We start from the raw sequence: 15,557 nt of genomic DNA, 5'->3' as shown, positions 1-15,557 counted from the left end.
ATTAATAATAATCTAATAGAAAACGTCTAACGCAGTATGCGAGCTCTACATATTATAATTTTACTATTTTTTTTTACGTTCTTTGATACGGTAAGTGCATTCTATACTTATCATTAGTTAAGTAGTTAAGTACATTGATTTTGTGTGCACTTTTTACAGTGATATTCACGTATGCTTGTATTTATATTTTATTTAAGCTACAAACTTCCACTCTGAAACACACCTCGTCCATACATTGTTACCGCAGCAATACAGATTTACTTCCTTCGATTCTTTCGTTGCTTCCAGCGAAGGGAAAATCCATTTTTTTCCATGAAACCTCTTGTAACTCTGCCAGAAACGGCAAAATTGTTATAACGGCACGTCAAGCCTGCTCTGTAGAATCCGCAGCCAAACTAAATCCAAACCTCGAAATCTACCTTCTATATACACCTTCCGGGGTAATCAAAAAAGAAGCAACCGAATCCGATCGGTTACTACAATCCCTACAGAAATACGAAAACATCAAAATCCGGCATGTTGATTTTGGGGAGTATGTTAAAAACAGTCCTGTGGAGTTCTTAGTGAAGCATGCATCCAAATTTTCACATGAGGTTTTACGGTTTGTTTCTCTTAGTTATCAAAATTCTAACAATCGTGACGACTTGATTCGCTAGATACGTGACTTTGTGGAGGTATGGGGGCATCTAGCTAGACCTGGACGTCGTGGTCACTAAATCTCTGGAGCAACTTCCTTTGAACTATGCCGGGGTGGAATTCGGAACGTCTCTTCTTTCTGGTGTGCTAAGTTTTGAACCTACTGGTGTGGGTCACTTTTTGGCTACCCTTTGCCTAGAAGATTTGAAAGAGAAGTTCAGGGGAGAACTGTGGCCGAGCAATGGCTCTAATGTTATAACGAGAATGGTTAAAAGTCTTTGTGGTGATAGAACTGCTAGTGATTTTGTTGCTAGGACTTGTTTCGGAAACTTCAAAGTTTATCCGGTTGGAGCATTCTATGCAGTTGCAAGACACAACTGGACTATGTTTTTTGAGGAAGATTATGTTGAAGAAGTTGAGGAGATGACGAAGGAGAGTTATGTGGTGTATTTATGGAACGACTTGAGTTACCAGAGGAAAGTTCTTGTACACGCAAGATCGGCTTATTCTTTGTTTGCTAAGAAGTATTGTCCGAAAGTGTATAACGAGTGTGATGATTTTTTCTGACATTGATTTTATATGTTCTCCCTTGGTATTGTCCTATGGGTTTCTAATAGAAAGACAATATTATGTATATAAATACGTGTATTGAATGAGTTATGTTAAAAATGTTATTATATTAATATATCTTCGTCACTTCCAAGACTTGTTTGAGAGCTATGGGGGACAGTCCGTGAGAGATCGCATCCAGAGTCTGACAAATCGTCCCTTGTTTCACAGATCAGGTTTAAATCTTTGAAGAGACAGTCAGGTCTTTTATACAGAGGTGGATTCATTCGAACCACCCTAGGGTATATTGAAATAGATCCAGAAAACCTTGGTAAATCGCAAACCTAAAAACACTAGTAAGACTATGCCTATCCACTTATAAAAAAAACAAAATACACTGAACGCTTCCACCATGACACAAGAAGTGTCGGTCGTTTCAGCCTCACAGTGTCTCATTTTATCCAAAATTGCGCCCCTCTGCTCCAACTTTTTCACCCGTCTTTGAGTATGGCTAATTCTGGATTTGGGTGTCTCCAGCATGGCGTCTTCCGGAAGGGTGCATTCACCACCAGCAGCCGCCTTAAACAAACCAATGAAATCCCTAGACACAAACTCAACAACACTACCTTCAATTTTTTGTTGGATTTATCCAACATTTTTCGAAGTTTCTTGTCCTTGGCGAGCTCTTCGATCGCCCACTTCCAGTACGCGTTGACTTTTTTCGCTTTGGTCAACGTTTTCTTGTCCAAATAGCTAAAAATCTTCTTAACTATCCATATGGGCATTAACTGAACCTGCAAAAGTAAATTAGTAGCGATCGTCGCTTCCTTAATACAGACCCAATCCATCTGGTCTTCATCCTCCTTCTTCTTATTTTTCTTCTTCTTGTCTTTGCTTTTCATCGAACCTTTTTTCTTCGATTTACCCTGCTTTTCTTGCTTCGACGTCGGCATCCGTTTTGCTAAGTCTTCTTTCATTTTGTTGATCGTCTGGTTCCACTGTTTTTCCAACTCGAGTACTTTTTGGTGCTTGGGATCGTCGGGATTGTGCTCCATTGGAACCACAGGTACGGATTCTTCGTGATCTTTTTCTTCACTTGACTTGACTAAAGGCGAAGAATGACGAATACGTTCGTTGTAGGTTTCTTGTAGGCGACAATAAAGTATCCTGATCATGCCGCCGGAGGAAATGCGTACTAGAGCTTTGAAAGCGTGCTACACTTAGGTGGGGTGTGGATACTACTTACTCATGAGATAGGCAACTTGCTCTTGGTCGTCCAGAGATTCGTACCACTGAAGGTCGCTATGGATTGTAGGTACGAGAATTTCCGGGTCCATCATTCTGTCGTGATCAGCTAGAACCCGGTCGAAAACCATCGGAGGGGTCCGCCTGCGGTACCATTTTTAGTACTAACCTAAGAAATGTGTAGAACTCACGAGGTGAGGCAGTAAGACGTGATTTTCCCGGTGACGGAATGCAAAGTGTTGAGGAAAAGAGTGATAGTACCTAAACTGCGTATTCGGTGCACCAGGTCGGTAATGAACTGCATTTTCCTCGACCACGCCATGCGTACGTAGTAAGAACAGAGAGAATTTCCACGAATGAATCTTTCTGTCTTTTTTTTATATTCATCTTCGTTCGAGACTCCCGGAACGTAACCAGGATAGGCTTTAGCAGTCTTAATCAGCGTGTGAATGTCGCCTACATCCAGATCCGGCGAGTTGATCATTTTCAAAAATTTATTAATCAAAATCGGAACTGAAACGTCATTTTTGGACAGTTGTCTCGAAGGTGACTCTTTTATTCTCTTTATTCTATTTACAATGGCAGTGCATATTGTATAGTACCAGTTTTATTATAAACAATAATACAAATCAATGTACACAGGAAGTTGAGCAATAAATTATTCCTCAATAATAATAATAATAATAATAAAAACATGCATCTACATTAGTGATATTTTGGTTTAAACATCGATTTCACCGAATATGTTTCTGCAGGTTCGAGTTACTGGATTTTGAGCCACCTGTCGATGGAATATTCGAGCGCGGCGATCCACCTGAAACTCCACCTTAGACTAATTCTCGCATCTTTACCAAGTTACCTTTTTCTATCCGCATCCGACTCCGTGTGGAAATAGAAGTGCTTTTTGCTCGGATCGGGGGGGATTATTTCAAAGGCGTGTTTTTTGCTACCGGTGATCGACTGTTGCACTCTGTAACCCTGGAGGTACGCCACACCTGAAACACCAAATTTTAGACGCCCTCACCACCCCAAGTGCCACTCACCGAACGCGCACTTGGCCGCCGCGTCTTGATAAAAGTACAAACACGCATCCTTCAGCACGCAGTACCGTTTACTCCACGATTTCCACTGAGTACCCAGCTTCACCAAGTACCCGAAGCAGTCCGGATTGGGGATATTACTAGGCGTCGAAGCCAAGTGCTTCTTGGTCTTCTCCAGAAACTCGTCGACGGTTTGGCTGTCGCTGATCGCCCTCCCGATCACCTCCACCCACCGGCTGAGGGCCGTACCGTTGTCGGCCGCCAGGTGCAGCGGTACCGCCTCGGGCTTGAAAATCACAAATCTGTGCGGCTTCGACAAGCCCTCGTCGTCGTCGCTCTGCTTCTTGATCTCGTGGTCGAACAGCATCACCACTCCAACTGGTTGTTTCTCCTGAAGGAGGTATTTTAGGGGGTGGTACCGCAGTGGGAGTACTCACCGAATCAGTCTTATAGTAGTAAAGGCAATTGTTCTGTTTGAGGCAAAACCAGCGCCGGATCCACTTGTTGGTGATGGTGCCGCTCGCGTACCCGCTCAGTTTCCACAAGTAACCGCTGTAGAGGGCGCTGGAGGAATGCTCGTCGTCGGGGGTGTTAAGAGCGTAGCATGTTCGAGCTACCTGGGGGCAAACGAGCTTGGGTGAGCACGGCTCGTTGCGCCTCGATTTCACCTCGTATATTACCTCTAATGATAATGTGTCGCTTCCTGCGTGTGCGATCTTGACGACTTCAGAATGGCTCTTATCTAATACACTGACTCCATTTACTGCTAAAACTATGTCGCCGACTTCAAGGCCTGAAGTCTCGGCTGGTGTTCCAGGCTCGATTGCTGAAACGACGACGGGTTTGGAACCGTGGATGCGGAAGCCGAATTCGCCGGATTCGCGGTGGACCACCACGGTTTTGTCGCATTCTAAAAGAAAAAGAAGTTAGAATTTTATTTAGCATTCTTCAAATAAATAGGGTTTCGTCATTTTATTGCATCACGTGATCACCAAAATTTAAAAAAATGGTGATGGAATTCATTTTGTTATTGTGTTGTATATAGTAACTTATGAACAAGTTATATTTAAAATTTCATAACATTAAAGTTGTTAATAATGGAGATATTGTGTTTTGAAAATGTATTCTACACAGAAAAACGCAGACGAAAAATTAGGTGATAGAGTAATTGACGATTTCGACTAAGAAAAAAAGAACTTGTTTGTTTTTGATTAATATTATAATTTAACTTATAAGACATTATTATTTAAATAAATTACTTTGTTAGTGGGAATTTTCAAGCCATTCTTGAATGTTTAATAACAAAAAAAAAAAAGGAAAAAACAGAAGGCAATGGTGCCTTTTTACGATATTTCTCCATGACATTTTTTTGGTTGATTGAACTGTTTCCAGGGGCTTACAACATGAAAAAAGCTCCAGTTTGATGGACAATACATCTGTATTAAAATATCATTTAATCATTTGAAAAAAGGAAAAATTGTTATACCTCCACTAGCGAGTCCCCTCAACCGGCAAGTTAACCCAGTTTTTATGAACACGTGCACTATAAAAATAAATTCCTCAAACGCGTCCTTGACCTGGCGGGCCGAAATTTTCCACCCATCATCCAAGGGCCTGCCTCATCAATCGTCCCATGATGCATGCCCCAACCTCACCCCAAAGAAGCAAGCAAAGCAAAGCAAAAAATAGCGCCATTATCAACTTCATCCCACCAAATTCGTATCAATATAAACGCATCGCATTAGTGGTGCAGAAAATTTCCCTAAAAAAAAAGAGAAAAGACAAATACCGTTTCGTTGCGGCGCGACGAGCTTTAAAGCCTGGTTCTCCCGACACCAAATGACCAACATTAGCTTTAATATCTCCTCTAATTTATTGCGTAATTGGGCGGAATTATCGTTGGGTGGCTCGGTGCTATCTGCATTTCCATTTGCTAATGAATTGAGGTAGGTCACAACGGGTTCACGAAATGGACAGATCATACCTAAGGCCATTAATGAAGTGTCGAGGTTTTGTGTAAACACGATCTGCAGCCAAAATGCACCACCACAACGGAATTTTCTTCCACATTACAACATTTTTGCGCGAATACTGAACGGTCGGAGTTATTTCGAGTGCGGCGCATTCTTTACATTCTAAAAATACTGCTCGTTTACTCATTATTTATAAACGTTTGAGGAGCGATTTCCATTGAGTGGATGGGGATGTATTAATAAACGTGCAGCGGAACGGATGGGTCGGGGGAATTTTAGACGCTATGGGCAGTTTCCACATGGGTGGGTTTTAGTTTGATGACGTAGGTGGCGCTGAGGCGGACGTCAATCCTGGCCAACGAAACGAAAATTCTCTAATTAGTGTTTTTATTGTCTATGGGATTTATAAAGTCGCAGACAAAATTATCAAGTTAGTCGTAACTAGAAAACTGAATCAAACTAGTCATGGTGACTCATAGATGGCGCTTCAACATAACCTAGTTTTCAGGGTGGAAGATCACTTTCGTACGACAAAAGCATAAAAGTGGCGTGGAAATGCTCGAAACCGTGTCGTATCATCATACATATTGGATGTTGCAGCTATGCATACAGCTCGGGTGGAATTTACGAGGTTATGTTCTTTTATTCTGGAATTGAATGGAAAATTGAATGGACGAATCGATAGTTATTTACGTGTATGTGAAGAGGTTTCAAGAAGACGGGCAGATACGTTTCTATAGTTTGACGTGTGATGGTATAGTGTGTCAGATATCCACGATTTTTGCACTCACAATATTCTGGTTTCTGGGTCACGCTATTTTTATTTTGTCAATTTTTTTTTGTTTACTATGGTAAGAATGTGGCCATGAGCGTTAAATTACTTAATCTTTGCCAAACTCATCATACTTTTTATCGTCTGCTATTTCTGGCATACAGTGCGAAAATTAAATTCCAGTTTTATTATTTATTAGAAAAAAGCTAGTCCTCAGTCAACATGTGTTGCTTTTATTTATAACTTTTCTTTAAGCAAGACTACAAAAACCCTCCATCTCTTGGCAAATACAATTAAAATATAAAAGTCGTCTTCTTACATCTCGCGTCCGAAATCACCACAACTCTCTTAATTAAATTAATTCGATTCGCTCGGTTACCGCGCGATCCCAACCGGAATTAGCAAGTTCGCCAACTTAATACAAATAAATCTTTTACGCTAAGACATAAACGAAAGTACTCATTGTTTCCAGTAATAAATTACGGCGCGCCAAGCAAGGCCAGCAATTAAATTCCATAATAAACAAACTCAATTAAGTAAATCTAATAAATTTTAATAAGTTCCCCGAGTCGGAAGTTCCGCACGTATGCTACAGGTGACCCGAACTCCGTAAAAACTCTTATCCATGACAATCATCTGCAAAAGGCGCCTTCATTTAAATGGCGCCATTCTCGGGAATCAGGGAACCGGAAAATGGCCAATTTAACCTGAATTAATATTTAGCGAAGAAAGAAAAAGGGACGGTTTAGAGTTTAGATGAAGTGGCGTCTGGGCGTGACGTCACAATTAGACAGTAATTGGCGAGCAGCGGAGCGGGACCTGAATCCAGCCACCGGTGGATGTGCCGCTCACCAGAGATGCACTAATTAACTACATTCAATAACCTGATACTGGGGAGTGATTTTTAACAACATTTTACAATTTAACTTTGAAAAGGCACAATCGAATTCCTCAAAATCTTGCAAAGGTTTTAAGGTTATCGGAAACATAGTAAATCGTTAATCAAAATGTATCCATTTTTCCTACCTCCCCAGGAATTATCATCTTAGAATTTTCTGGAATAAATTGTTTAAATGTTAAAAAGTAAGATAGTTCTGAAGTTGTGGTTTATGAATCCATTTTCGACCATTTTGAAATTTAACTCAATACATTTTGTTGTAGCAAAAGTCACTTCCGGTCTCATTTTCGATCACTCCAACAGAATCCCGGATCTCCCATTAGAATAGCACAATTTTTAAAAATAAAAAAAAATCGGATTTCACACCGGATATTTCGAACATATTGCTCCGTGACCCTAAACACATGCTATTATGTTTTTGGAATCAGCACGTCAGGATCTATAACATTGAATTTTCTGAGAATTTTTATACGACTTTTTAAAAAATGACATTTTCCACTATGTATGTCCCCCTCATGCAAATTTAGAAACATTTTCGACAATTTTTTTTGAGTCTCTTAGTTTTTCAATTTTAATTATAAATATTACAGGAGAGAATAAAAACAATACGCCGAAAAATTGTCAGCAAAACTTGTAGATAATAATTACACTAAGACATCTACAAAATAGTTCTAACAATTTTTTGTCGGACTTGCGGTTGCGGAGATAAAAAATATTGAAAGCTCGTTTTCAACATATTATACTCACCAAACGACCTCGATGTTTGCCTCTTATACATTTCGAGGCAAGATTTTCGATGGACCATTCGATGTGTGACGGCTTGGTAACGCTTCCGAAATTCTTGCTCGGATTCGGTGCTGGACACAGACTCTCGACGAGCCGGCTCCGGTTCTGTTAACAAGAAACCCCTTCAAGAAGAAATCTAGTTCTTTAAGCCTTTCGCCCATCAAACACAATCCGACCTTCTCAACTCCACCTACCTGTGGGCGTGCACCCCTTGTTCCACGTGTGCACCTCGTCCCTCTCGTCGATGTACATCCAGCACCCCTCCATGTAAGGCACATCATAAATCCCCTGGTCGTCCTCGTCCTCCGGCGCCCCCGGCAGCACGCTGGGGCTCGAATCCGTGGCCTTTAGCACTTCCTGGCTGTTGTCCGTGGACTTCGCCATGGGCCTCAGTTTGGCCCGATACGTCTTCGCCCCCCGTTCCTCCGACTACCCTCTCAGTGTCACCCTCAACCCGTCACAAGCAACTTACCTTCGCCCGCACGTCCGGCTTGTACCTGTGCCGTCTATAGTCCGTCTGGCTCCGCTCCTCGGAGCGAAAGCGGCGGTCCAGCTTCTTGTACAGCCTGGTGGTGGTGTGCTTGGTCTTCGGCGAGTCCTCGAACCCCGCCGGCGGCTGCACCACGATGTCGTGGTGCGTGCCGTTACTGCTGATGCTCTTGTCGGGGTCGTCGGTCGTCACGATATCCACCTCTTTACCGCAGTGCAGGCAGTGCACCTGGTGGTCGGCCGTGTGGCTGCTGGGGTCGCTGTAGAACACGCTGTCGCTGCCCGGGCTCACGGAACGGAGCGACTCGGCGCTGAGGGCCTTGAGTTTGGCGGTCTCGGGGCTGCGCTGGGGGCTGTGGCGCTTCTTGCCTGGGGAGCTAGCAGGACTGCACCAAAATCATGTGATTTGCCTATTTTTTCTTCAAACTTACCTGTACAGCGCCAAGGTGCTTTTAGCGTCCTCTGGTTGCAAGTTCTTGTTCTTGGAGGACTTCCGCCGCGACAGACTCCCGGGCAAACTAGACGGTTTCTCCTCGAAGTTGTTCTTCTTGGACCGTTGTCCAGTGGGGGACCGCGGCAGCGACTTGCGTCTAGTGTTGTCTTTGAGCTTCTTTCCTTTGCGGGGAGACGTCTGGTTGATGGGGTACTTTCTCCCTAAATCGCAACTGGACTCGTCGGACGTCGCTTTGCTCTCCTCCAGGTTGATCTTGTACCGGTCTTCCGGGTTTGGGCCGTAGACGGTGGTCGATTTCTTGATTTGGTAGTGTTTTTTGTGCGCTTGCATTGGACTCCTGGTTCTAGCTTTGGCCCTTTTCGGCTTGTCGCTCGACGGCGACGATTTCGCCTCCTTCTTGAGGGTTTTGTGCTTGCTGTTGGGCGATAGGGTGTAAGTGTCTTGGTGTTTGCTGATATCTAGAGTGAAAGGTCGGCGTTTGCTGGGTTTGCTGGGTTCGCGATTGAACTCTTCGTTCTTCCATCTAGGGAATGCGAAAGTTAAACGGAGCGCGAGCTACTATCGTAATGGTCAGGGGCGACTCGTGTCAAGGTGTAGAGCACTGAGGTACTTACGATATTTTGCAACAAACTTTTTAAAAATTGGCTGTTTTACTAGGAACGGGTATAGCGGTGAGGATGCGGCAGGTCTTTTGTGAATAGAGATGCGGTTGCAGACTACGAGGAGAAGTTTGGTTTATGACAATAATAAAGCGCACCTGCCTCATAGGGCAAGCCGCCCCTGACAATGATTACCCGTTGTCGGTGGGCGATTCGTAGTAAACCGGAGATTCGTACCGCGTGCTCCTCTCGTCTTCCGACGCCGGCTTGGTAGCAGCTGAAGGCACTTTGGATCTTTCGAGCAGATCGGGGCAGGATCCGTCAACGCTGTAGCTTCCACACGAAGAGCTCGTGTCGGACGGAGTCGAGCGGCCAGTACGCACCTCAGGCACTGGGGTGTTTGATAAACTGTGAGCTTCTTCGAGGATGAGGGGGGGCGAGAACGAAGGCACCACCATGTCGTCGCCGAAAATGTCGCCCTTGCTGCTCTCGAACGAGCTGCCGTCCTGCAGGTGAGCGTGCAAGTTGTAAAAGTCCACACCCTGCAATCAAACAAATGACGAGAAGAAGTCGACCAGCGTCCGACTACCTTGCTGGATCCGCTTTTCCGAGAGCTATCGGTTCCCGAATTGGCAGTGATGTAGTCGTCGGTCGTCGTGCTTTCGGACACGTCAGTGTTGGTTTTACAAGAATCTGTACGTGCGAGGAGCAGGTCGGGGACGATGGCGGGGAGGGGCGACTCGGACGGGGTTTCGGGGGTCCGCCGACGCCACGTCGGAGTGGGGGAAATGGTCCGCTGAGGTGTCAAGAATTGTTGCTTGGTGGAACTTGGAGGTTCCAGGGTTTTGCTCGCTTTCTCGATGACTATGCGAGGAGAGGTCTCACCCTACGCAAAAAACCTAGTTAGCAAACTGTCTGCGGAAGCCTACTCCAGGTTTCTACTCGTACTACCCCCAATTTCCATTGCTCTGCGTAGCGAGGGGTCCATGCCACACAAAGAGGGTTAGGACAGGGTGCTACAATCACCTGTTCGACGAACTCTTCCTCGAGGGCCTCGGTGTCCATGGACGAGCGCTGCTGGTGCTGCATCATGAGTAAGTGCTTGCGGCGGGACGACGGCGTCAGCAGGATGGCGGACCCGGGGGACGTCACGGACGTCATCTCCGAGCTGCTGAGGGCCGTGCCGTTGTCCGTGCCGGAGTCCACCTGCAGCACGGTGGCCTGCGACTCGTTCCATATGCCGTCGGAGTGATCCCTACACGAACCCCTCATTTCAACAGTCTTAAAAGAAGCTAAAAAATCCCGACCACAGTTCGAACTTCCCATTGCAAAAATTGCTAAACAAATTGAAATTTTCATCAAGAATTACTTTAAAAGGTTAATTAAGGTTGTTTTCAAACGTTTGATACTGCAAATTAGAACATTTTTTAACGTCAACTAATGATTTTTAATCTGAAATTCGTTGCAAAAAAATGGTCGAAAGTTATTTCGACAGAACTTCCCTCGCTCCTGAAGTGTTAAAGTGTTACAACGTATTAAATTTGCGAATACTTCAACAAATTCCTGTTAGTGTAAGCCTTTTAATTTTGGAGGGTGCGTTGCAACTCTGGCAGAAAATTAGATTATCGAAATGCTTTTCGAGCGAATCAAATCGAGAAAAAATCTTCTTATTGATGGAAAATTCGCTGCACTTGAGTTAAATTTCAATTTAATTTGCAAGCATTCCTTAATCCTCTCGAAAGCTAATGGTGAAAGATTTACTCAAAAACGGAAGGTATAAAAAAGCGAGTTGAAGCATCAATATCCCTCCAGTTTCATATTCATTAAAAAGGTTTTAATTGGTAATTAGTTTAGACAGGCGGAGAGAATTAGTCCTGAAAAAACTTTGTTACTTCCAGATTTATTAATCAACGTTGCTTATTATATAAACTCGTTTATATAATAAGTTTTTTTCCACAGTTAGACAAATTGAAACCGTTTGAACTTTAATTGGAGCTAAATTAGTTTCATTCTGGCTAGTAACGAACGCCGGGAAATTCAAACTAAACAAATCGATGGGCGCGAAGGCGTAAAATCCGAATTTAATCGTCGTTAAAAGGCGCCAAATTCAAAATCTTCGAACCCTTACCTCATGTCGTTAGCCAGCGAGTCCGTGGATGCGAAAGGCGACAATTTCCTATCCGGGAGCAGACACACCGACGGCACGACGCACTCGTCGTTGGGCGAATAACTCAGAACCAGCTCATTCTCATTCGACTCCTGCCGCATATACATCCTGTTATAAATCAAATTTTCGTGAAACTCCTCGTCTATCGAATCCTGCGTGTGAAAATTATTATCCTCAAAGGATAACGACGAATACACGCTATCTTCCAGCGGCCTACAAATCCCCTCATGCCTGATCGGCGCCTTCTGGAAATACGGCGTGAAGACCCTCTGCTCCTCGTCCGTGATGATGATATTTTCGTGACTGAAACTCGTCAACGTCTTGTCGAAAACCACGGGCACGTCCTCGATCGTCAGGATCTTCCTCTGCTCGATCAGCATCTCGCCGTCCGAGACCGTCTTGGTCAGGGGCCGCCGCACCAGCTTGCCCTGGACCGACGACACTTGGGGTTTGAAGTCTATGAAGATTTCTTTCTTTGATTCCGAGTCTTCGGACTCGTGGTCGGAGCGGGACAAGGAGGAGGAGGAGCTGGGGGGCTCGAGGAGCTGCACGTGCGGCGGGGACGTGACGATGAAGGGGGAGCGGGGCGGCTCGTCGGACTGGGTGCGCTGGAGGGGCTCGTGGTCGCCGATCGGCTCGAAAGGGGAGTACTCGAATTTTGTACCTGCTTCTGAGAAAGACTTGATTAGTTTGCGGCCGTTGACGAGGATGCCGTTGGTTTGGGCGCCTTGGGACACCATTTTAACCTGGCGAAAAGGGGAATTAGGTTCTTGGGATTGTAGGAGGAATAACAAATCGTGCTTAAAACTGAGTGCTAGTTTTTATGTATCGGTTTCATTTTACGTAGACGGGTTGAAGTGAATTCCGGCGAAATTACGGCGTTATGGGATAATTTCTCAGCGGGTAATTAACTAGATCATTATTTATTTGCGAGGTGTTTTGTGAACTGGCTCGAGGTGGGTGCTTGTTCGGGTTTATCAAGAATTAGGTCTTCGCGGAACCCTATTGTTTTAGAGGTCCGCCAGAGGGTAATTTTTAAGAATCCCGGCTAGGAAAGCGTGCGCGCCTTTTCCTTTTCGGGGATCGCGAATGTTTCCAATTTAATTAAAACAACAAAGTTTTCTTTGCTTTGTCCTTCTCGTATCCGTCCTGCTGCGCCAAATGAGCGCCGCCGCCGCGATCTGTCTTCATTCTCGACCTTTCACTTTTCCTATTCCTGTAAGTAGTCGCTCAATCATCCGCATGCAGATCCTAACAAGGTTCTCCCATAATGCGATAACGATTCCCTCGGAAATATCAGGTGATAAAGAACCAACAAAGCAGGCATCTTTTATTCATCGCGCACAAAAGAACAAAGACCGTCGTTCACACCAATCAAACACTGGAATACTCCTATCAATCGGTCATTCAAATCAACGGTTTTATTTCAAACCGGCTTTGTGAGCAAACAAATTACTCGTATTGGGATACACAAAGCCCCGCGCTCGAGCTTCCCCGGACGCCCACGTTTCCTCTTTATAGCGACCTACGCCACTTAAATCCGTAAAAACAAAATCAACAGTGGTAATGAAGTTGCGAAAAGGAGACTTTTAATAACGTGAACTTAATGAATTAAAATTAAAACCGATTTCGCTTGCTTAAGTAAAGACCGGGTTTTATTACGCGGACGATTCCGATGCTCGAGCTTTATTGTTCTTTATTAAAATGGATTTTTTACAGGCCTTAAGTAATTTTTTCCAGAACGATCACGGCTTTTGTAGAAAATTCACCAAATCCAGACGAAAGCTCGTTATTTTCTTTATTAGAACAAACCGAGCGCCTTTTAAAAGTTTTAAGTCAGTTTGTGGAAAGTGGGCGAAGTTTGATAGAACCGCAGAGACATTTTCTCTTTTCCTTCTACACGCACCCAATAGATTTTTTAATAGATGTTTCGTCTCTTTTCGTGTCGCCGTTCCGGATAAGATCTCAGCTCGGAAACTAATTACGCCGTGTTGATGGTTTATTACATATATTATCGGCCGGGAATTGAATGTTGTAATTAAACCATTAATTTAGGGCTTGTTTGCGTAGGTCTGTTATTAATTCAACAATCATCGAGCAAACAAAACTTACCCTGTGTATGGTTCTGGGACTCAGATTGATGTTGCCAGGTGGTAGAGGCTTCCTACCTAAACAAGCCTCTGTTTGAGTTGCTTGGGTTTTCATTGGAGCTCTCTTAACTTTATCTGAGAAAAGAAATCAATAAGGTGTGGAAATCGAGGGATGAAATTTAACAGAGCCACCAAAATCGCACTGACACTCCGCATTTTTTACCAAACGCTAAATTCTCGGAACACGCCACCGGAGACGCGAAGCGAATACCACTAAATCAACGACGGCTTGCTCAAGAACTACCGATAACTAGATAGCTGACCCAGAAAGCGCAAGATCTTTCCCTGGTATTACACGTTATGTTCCTTAAATTTTACCTAACGTAAATTCAGCGTCTCGGAAAAAAAATCTGAAACCTTTGTCCTCCTAGAAAAGATGTTGTGGGTCGTCGTTGCGCTTTTGTAGAGTGCGGCAGTTGGCTGAACTGGTAGAAGTGTACTCGGGAAAGGTACATCGCACCGGATTTAGGAACATCAAGAACTTTTCCGGAGCCAGGATCACTAAATGCGTTATTTAAAATTGTCGTTACGCAACCAGTAATACATCCGTTCTGTGAAAGTGGCGTCCCCCACTCTCCAACAGCAACTCAAATCCCATAATTGTAAAGACCCCACAATTTCGCAGAACCCGTGCCTGCCTTCCGGTGCAGATTTGTCTTCCACCGTTAGCCCCCACGGGAACGACCCTTCAAGGTAGAAATTTTCTTCCCGCGCCGCCAAATAATACGCCCTCCGTGCCCTTAAGTGATTCTGGCCGCCCCTCGCCAGCACAAACACTCCCCGACCTGTTGAAACCGTTCCGGCAGCCTAAACCCTCATTAAGTCCTCTTCGCGAATCGAAATAAACCGTCGTAATCTCGAATTGCTCAAGAAAAAATCCCGCGGTAATAATTCTTTAATTTAATGGACGAACGAGGGTCGAAAGAGAGCGCCGAAAAAATCATAACTCGGAAATTTCCCTTCTCGTTGACTCCGAAAGAAATTCCATCTTGTTCGTTTAACGGCGCGTCGTTCCAGTAATGGATGGTCCATTAAAGGCCGCAACTCACCTATAATTAATAGATTATCGGATGGCTCCGGCTGGCGCGTTATCGGGAGTCCTTCGGACTTCCGCACGTCGAGGAGGCGCTCCTGGCTGCGGGTCATTCGGTTCAGCTGGCTCGAGGAGGAACTCAAGGACGTCATGGCGTCGTCGAAGGACGCCATGGTGTGCGAACGAGCGAAGCTCACGTGCTTCTTGCTGGAATTTCGGGTGTGAGCAGGGCGAAAAATCCAGGCACGTGCAAGTTTAATCAGTGGTTAACGTTACGTGATTAAAGTAATCACAAGAAGATCGATAAGGAATCCCGGGGTCGATTACTTCGGCTAACTAAACTTACACGGGGCGGGTTTTATTTGAACGATTTAGCTTGTAAGCTGGGGGTTTAAGTGTAACGCTAATTCCCTGCCCATGACCCACCTCGGGATGGGCGTCGATGGTTGCTGATTCGCATGATACGGCTCCAGTATCGATCTGGGCTTCTCCATCCGGACCGATTCGTCATCCGAAGGCATCCAAGTGTATCTAGTGGGATCGGTGTGAACTTTTCTCCGGAAATATGAGCTCTTCAAGTCTTCGTCGTATCGATAAATTTCAGGGGCTAAGGGCCCCCACGGGTATCTAAACAAGCATCACGCGATGACTTCGGCCAAACCACGAGCTAAACGTCCAAAAATTCAGCAGCTGCGTGATCGCAAAACTAAAACTACTTATTCAAAGTGGGGAGAAAAACTTAACCTTTTTGGAAGACCGAAAAAAC

At 44.6% G+C, this 15,557-nt stretch overlaps 2 protein-coding genes and 1 pseudogene across 7 annotated transcripts in view; 1 reads left to right on the top strand and 2 right to left on the bottom strand.

Annotated features, from left to right (window-relative positions):
- The first annotated feature begins 36 nt into the window (after positions 1–36).
- On the top strand, positions 37–1,289 carry LOC135131857 (lactosylceramide 4-alpha-galactosyltransferase-like; annotated as a pseudogene).
- LOC135132288 (uncharacterized) lies at positions 1,285–2,934 on the bottom strand. Its single transcript, XM_064060327.1, has 6 exons — positions 2,622–2,934; positions 2,432–2,574; positions 2,025–2,386; positions 1,812–1,979; positions 1,582–1,764; positions 1,285–1,529 (listed from the first exon to the last, which is right to left on the bottom strand). Exons 1-6 carry the CDS (start codon positions 2,912–2,914, stop codon positions 1,311–1,313), a joined length of 1,368 nt encoding a protein of 455 aa, XP_063916397.1. The 5' UTR covers positions 2,915–2,934; the 3' UTR covers positions 1,285–1,310.
- An 85-nt stretch (positions 2,935–3,019) lies between these two features.
- LOC135132287 (uncharacterized protein) overlaps positions 3,020–15,557 on the bottom strand; it is a 56,256-nt gene continuing 43,718 nt past the window's right edge. The window contains exons 5-21 of one of the 6 annotated variants that reach the window (XM_064060323.1): positions 15,218–15,418; positions 14,808–14,998; positions 13,721–13,833; positions 12,273–12,354; positions 11,570–12,065; positions 10,468–10,696; positions 10,031–10,327; positions 9,637–9,983; positions 8,820–9,365; positions 8,372–8,774; positions 8,094–8,328; positions 7,861–8,004; positions 4,151–4,380; positions 3,908–4,087; positions 3,474–3,861; positions 3,290–3,425; positions 3,020–3,244 (exon numbers count right to left, since the gene is read on the bottom strand). In XM_064060323.1, the coding sequence (XP_063916393.1) occupies positions 3,193–3,244; positions 3,290–3,425; positions 3,474–3,861; positions 3,908–4,087; positions 4,151–4,380; positions 7,861–8,004; positions 8,094–8,328; positions 8,372–8,774; positions 8,820–9,365; positions 9,637–9,983; positions 10,031–10,327; positions 10,468–10,696; positions 11,570–12,065; positions 12,273–12,354; positions 13,721–13,833; positions 14,808–14,998; positions 15,218–15,418 (4,270 nt within the window). In that variant the 3' untranslated portion in view covers positions 3,020–3,192. Of the gene's footprint in view, positions 3,245–3,289; positions 3,426–3,473; positions 3,862–3,907; positions 4,088–4,150; positions 4,381–5,259; positions 5,404–5,454; positions 5,619–7,860; positions 8,005–8,093; positions 8,329–8,371; positions 8,775–8,819; positions 9,366–9,636; positions 9,984–10,030; positions 10,328–10,467; positions 10,697–11,569; positions 12,355–13,720; positions 13,834–14,807; positions 14,999–15,217; positions 15,419–15,557 lie in introns of those variants that run through there. The other 5 variants (XM_064060324.1, XM_064060322.1, XM_064060321.1 and 2 more) reach the window with 5 other exon arrangements.

Source organism: Zophobas morio, unplaced genomic scaffold, assembly GCF_036711695.1.
Source record: "Zophobas morio isolate AGI-343-1 ecotype UQ-CSIRO unplaced genomic scaffold, CSIRO_AGI_Zmor_V1 ptg000021l, whole genome shotgun sequence".
NCBI classification, from domain to species: Eukaryota; Metazoa; Arthropoda; class Insecta; order Coleoptera; family Tenebrionidae; genus Zophobas; species Zophobas morio.
This window is presented reverse-complemented; position numbering and strand designations above follow the sequence as displayed.

Bases quoted from the DNA above. Each gene is read 5' to 3' on its own strand.
- LOC135132288 (XM_064060327.1), bottom strand. From the start codon at position 2,914: ATGATCAACTCGCCGGATCTGGATGTAGGCGACATTCACACGCTGATT. The intron at 1,765-1,811 runs GTAGTGTTGTTG...GGTTTGTTTAAG, and splicing joins AATCCAACAAAAAATTGAAG to GCGGCTGCTGGTGGTGAATG. The intron at 1,530-1,581 runs GTATTTTGTTTT...TAGTGTTTTTAG, and splicing joins TCATGGTGGAAGCGTTCAGT to GTTTGCGATTTACCAAGGTT.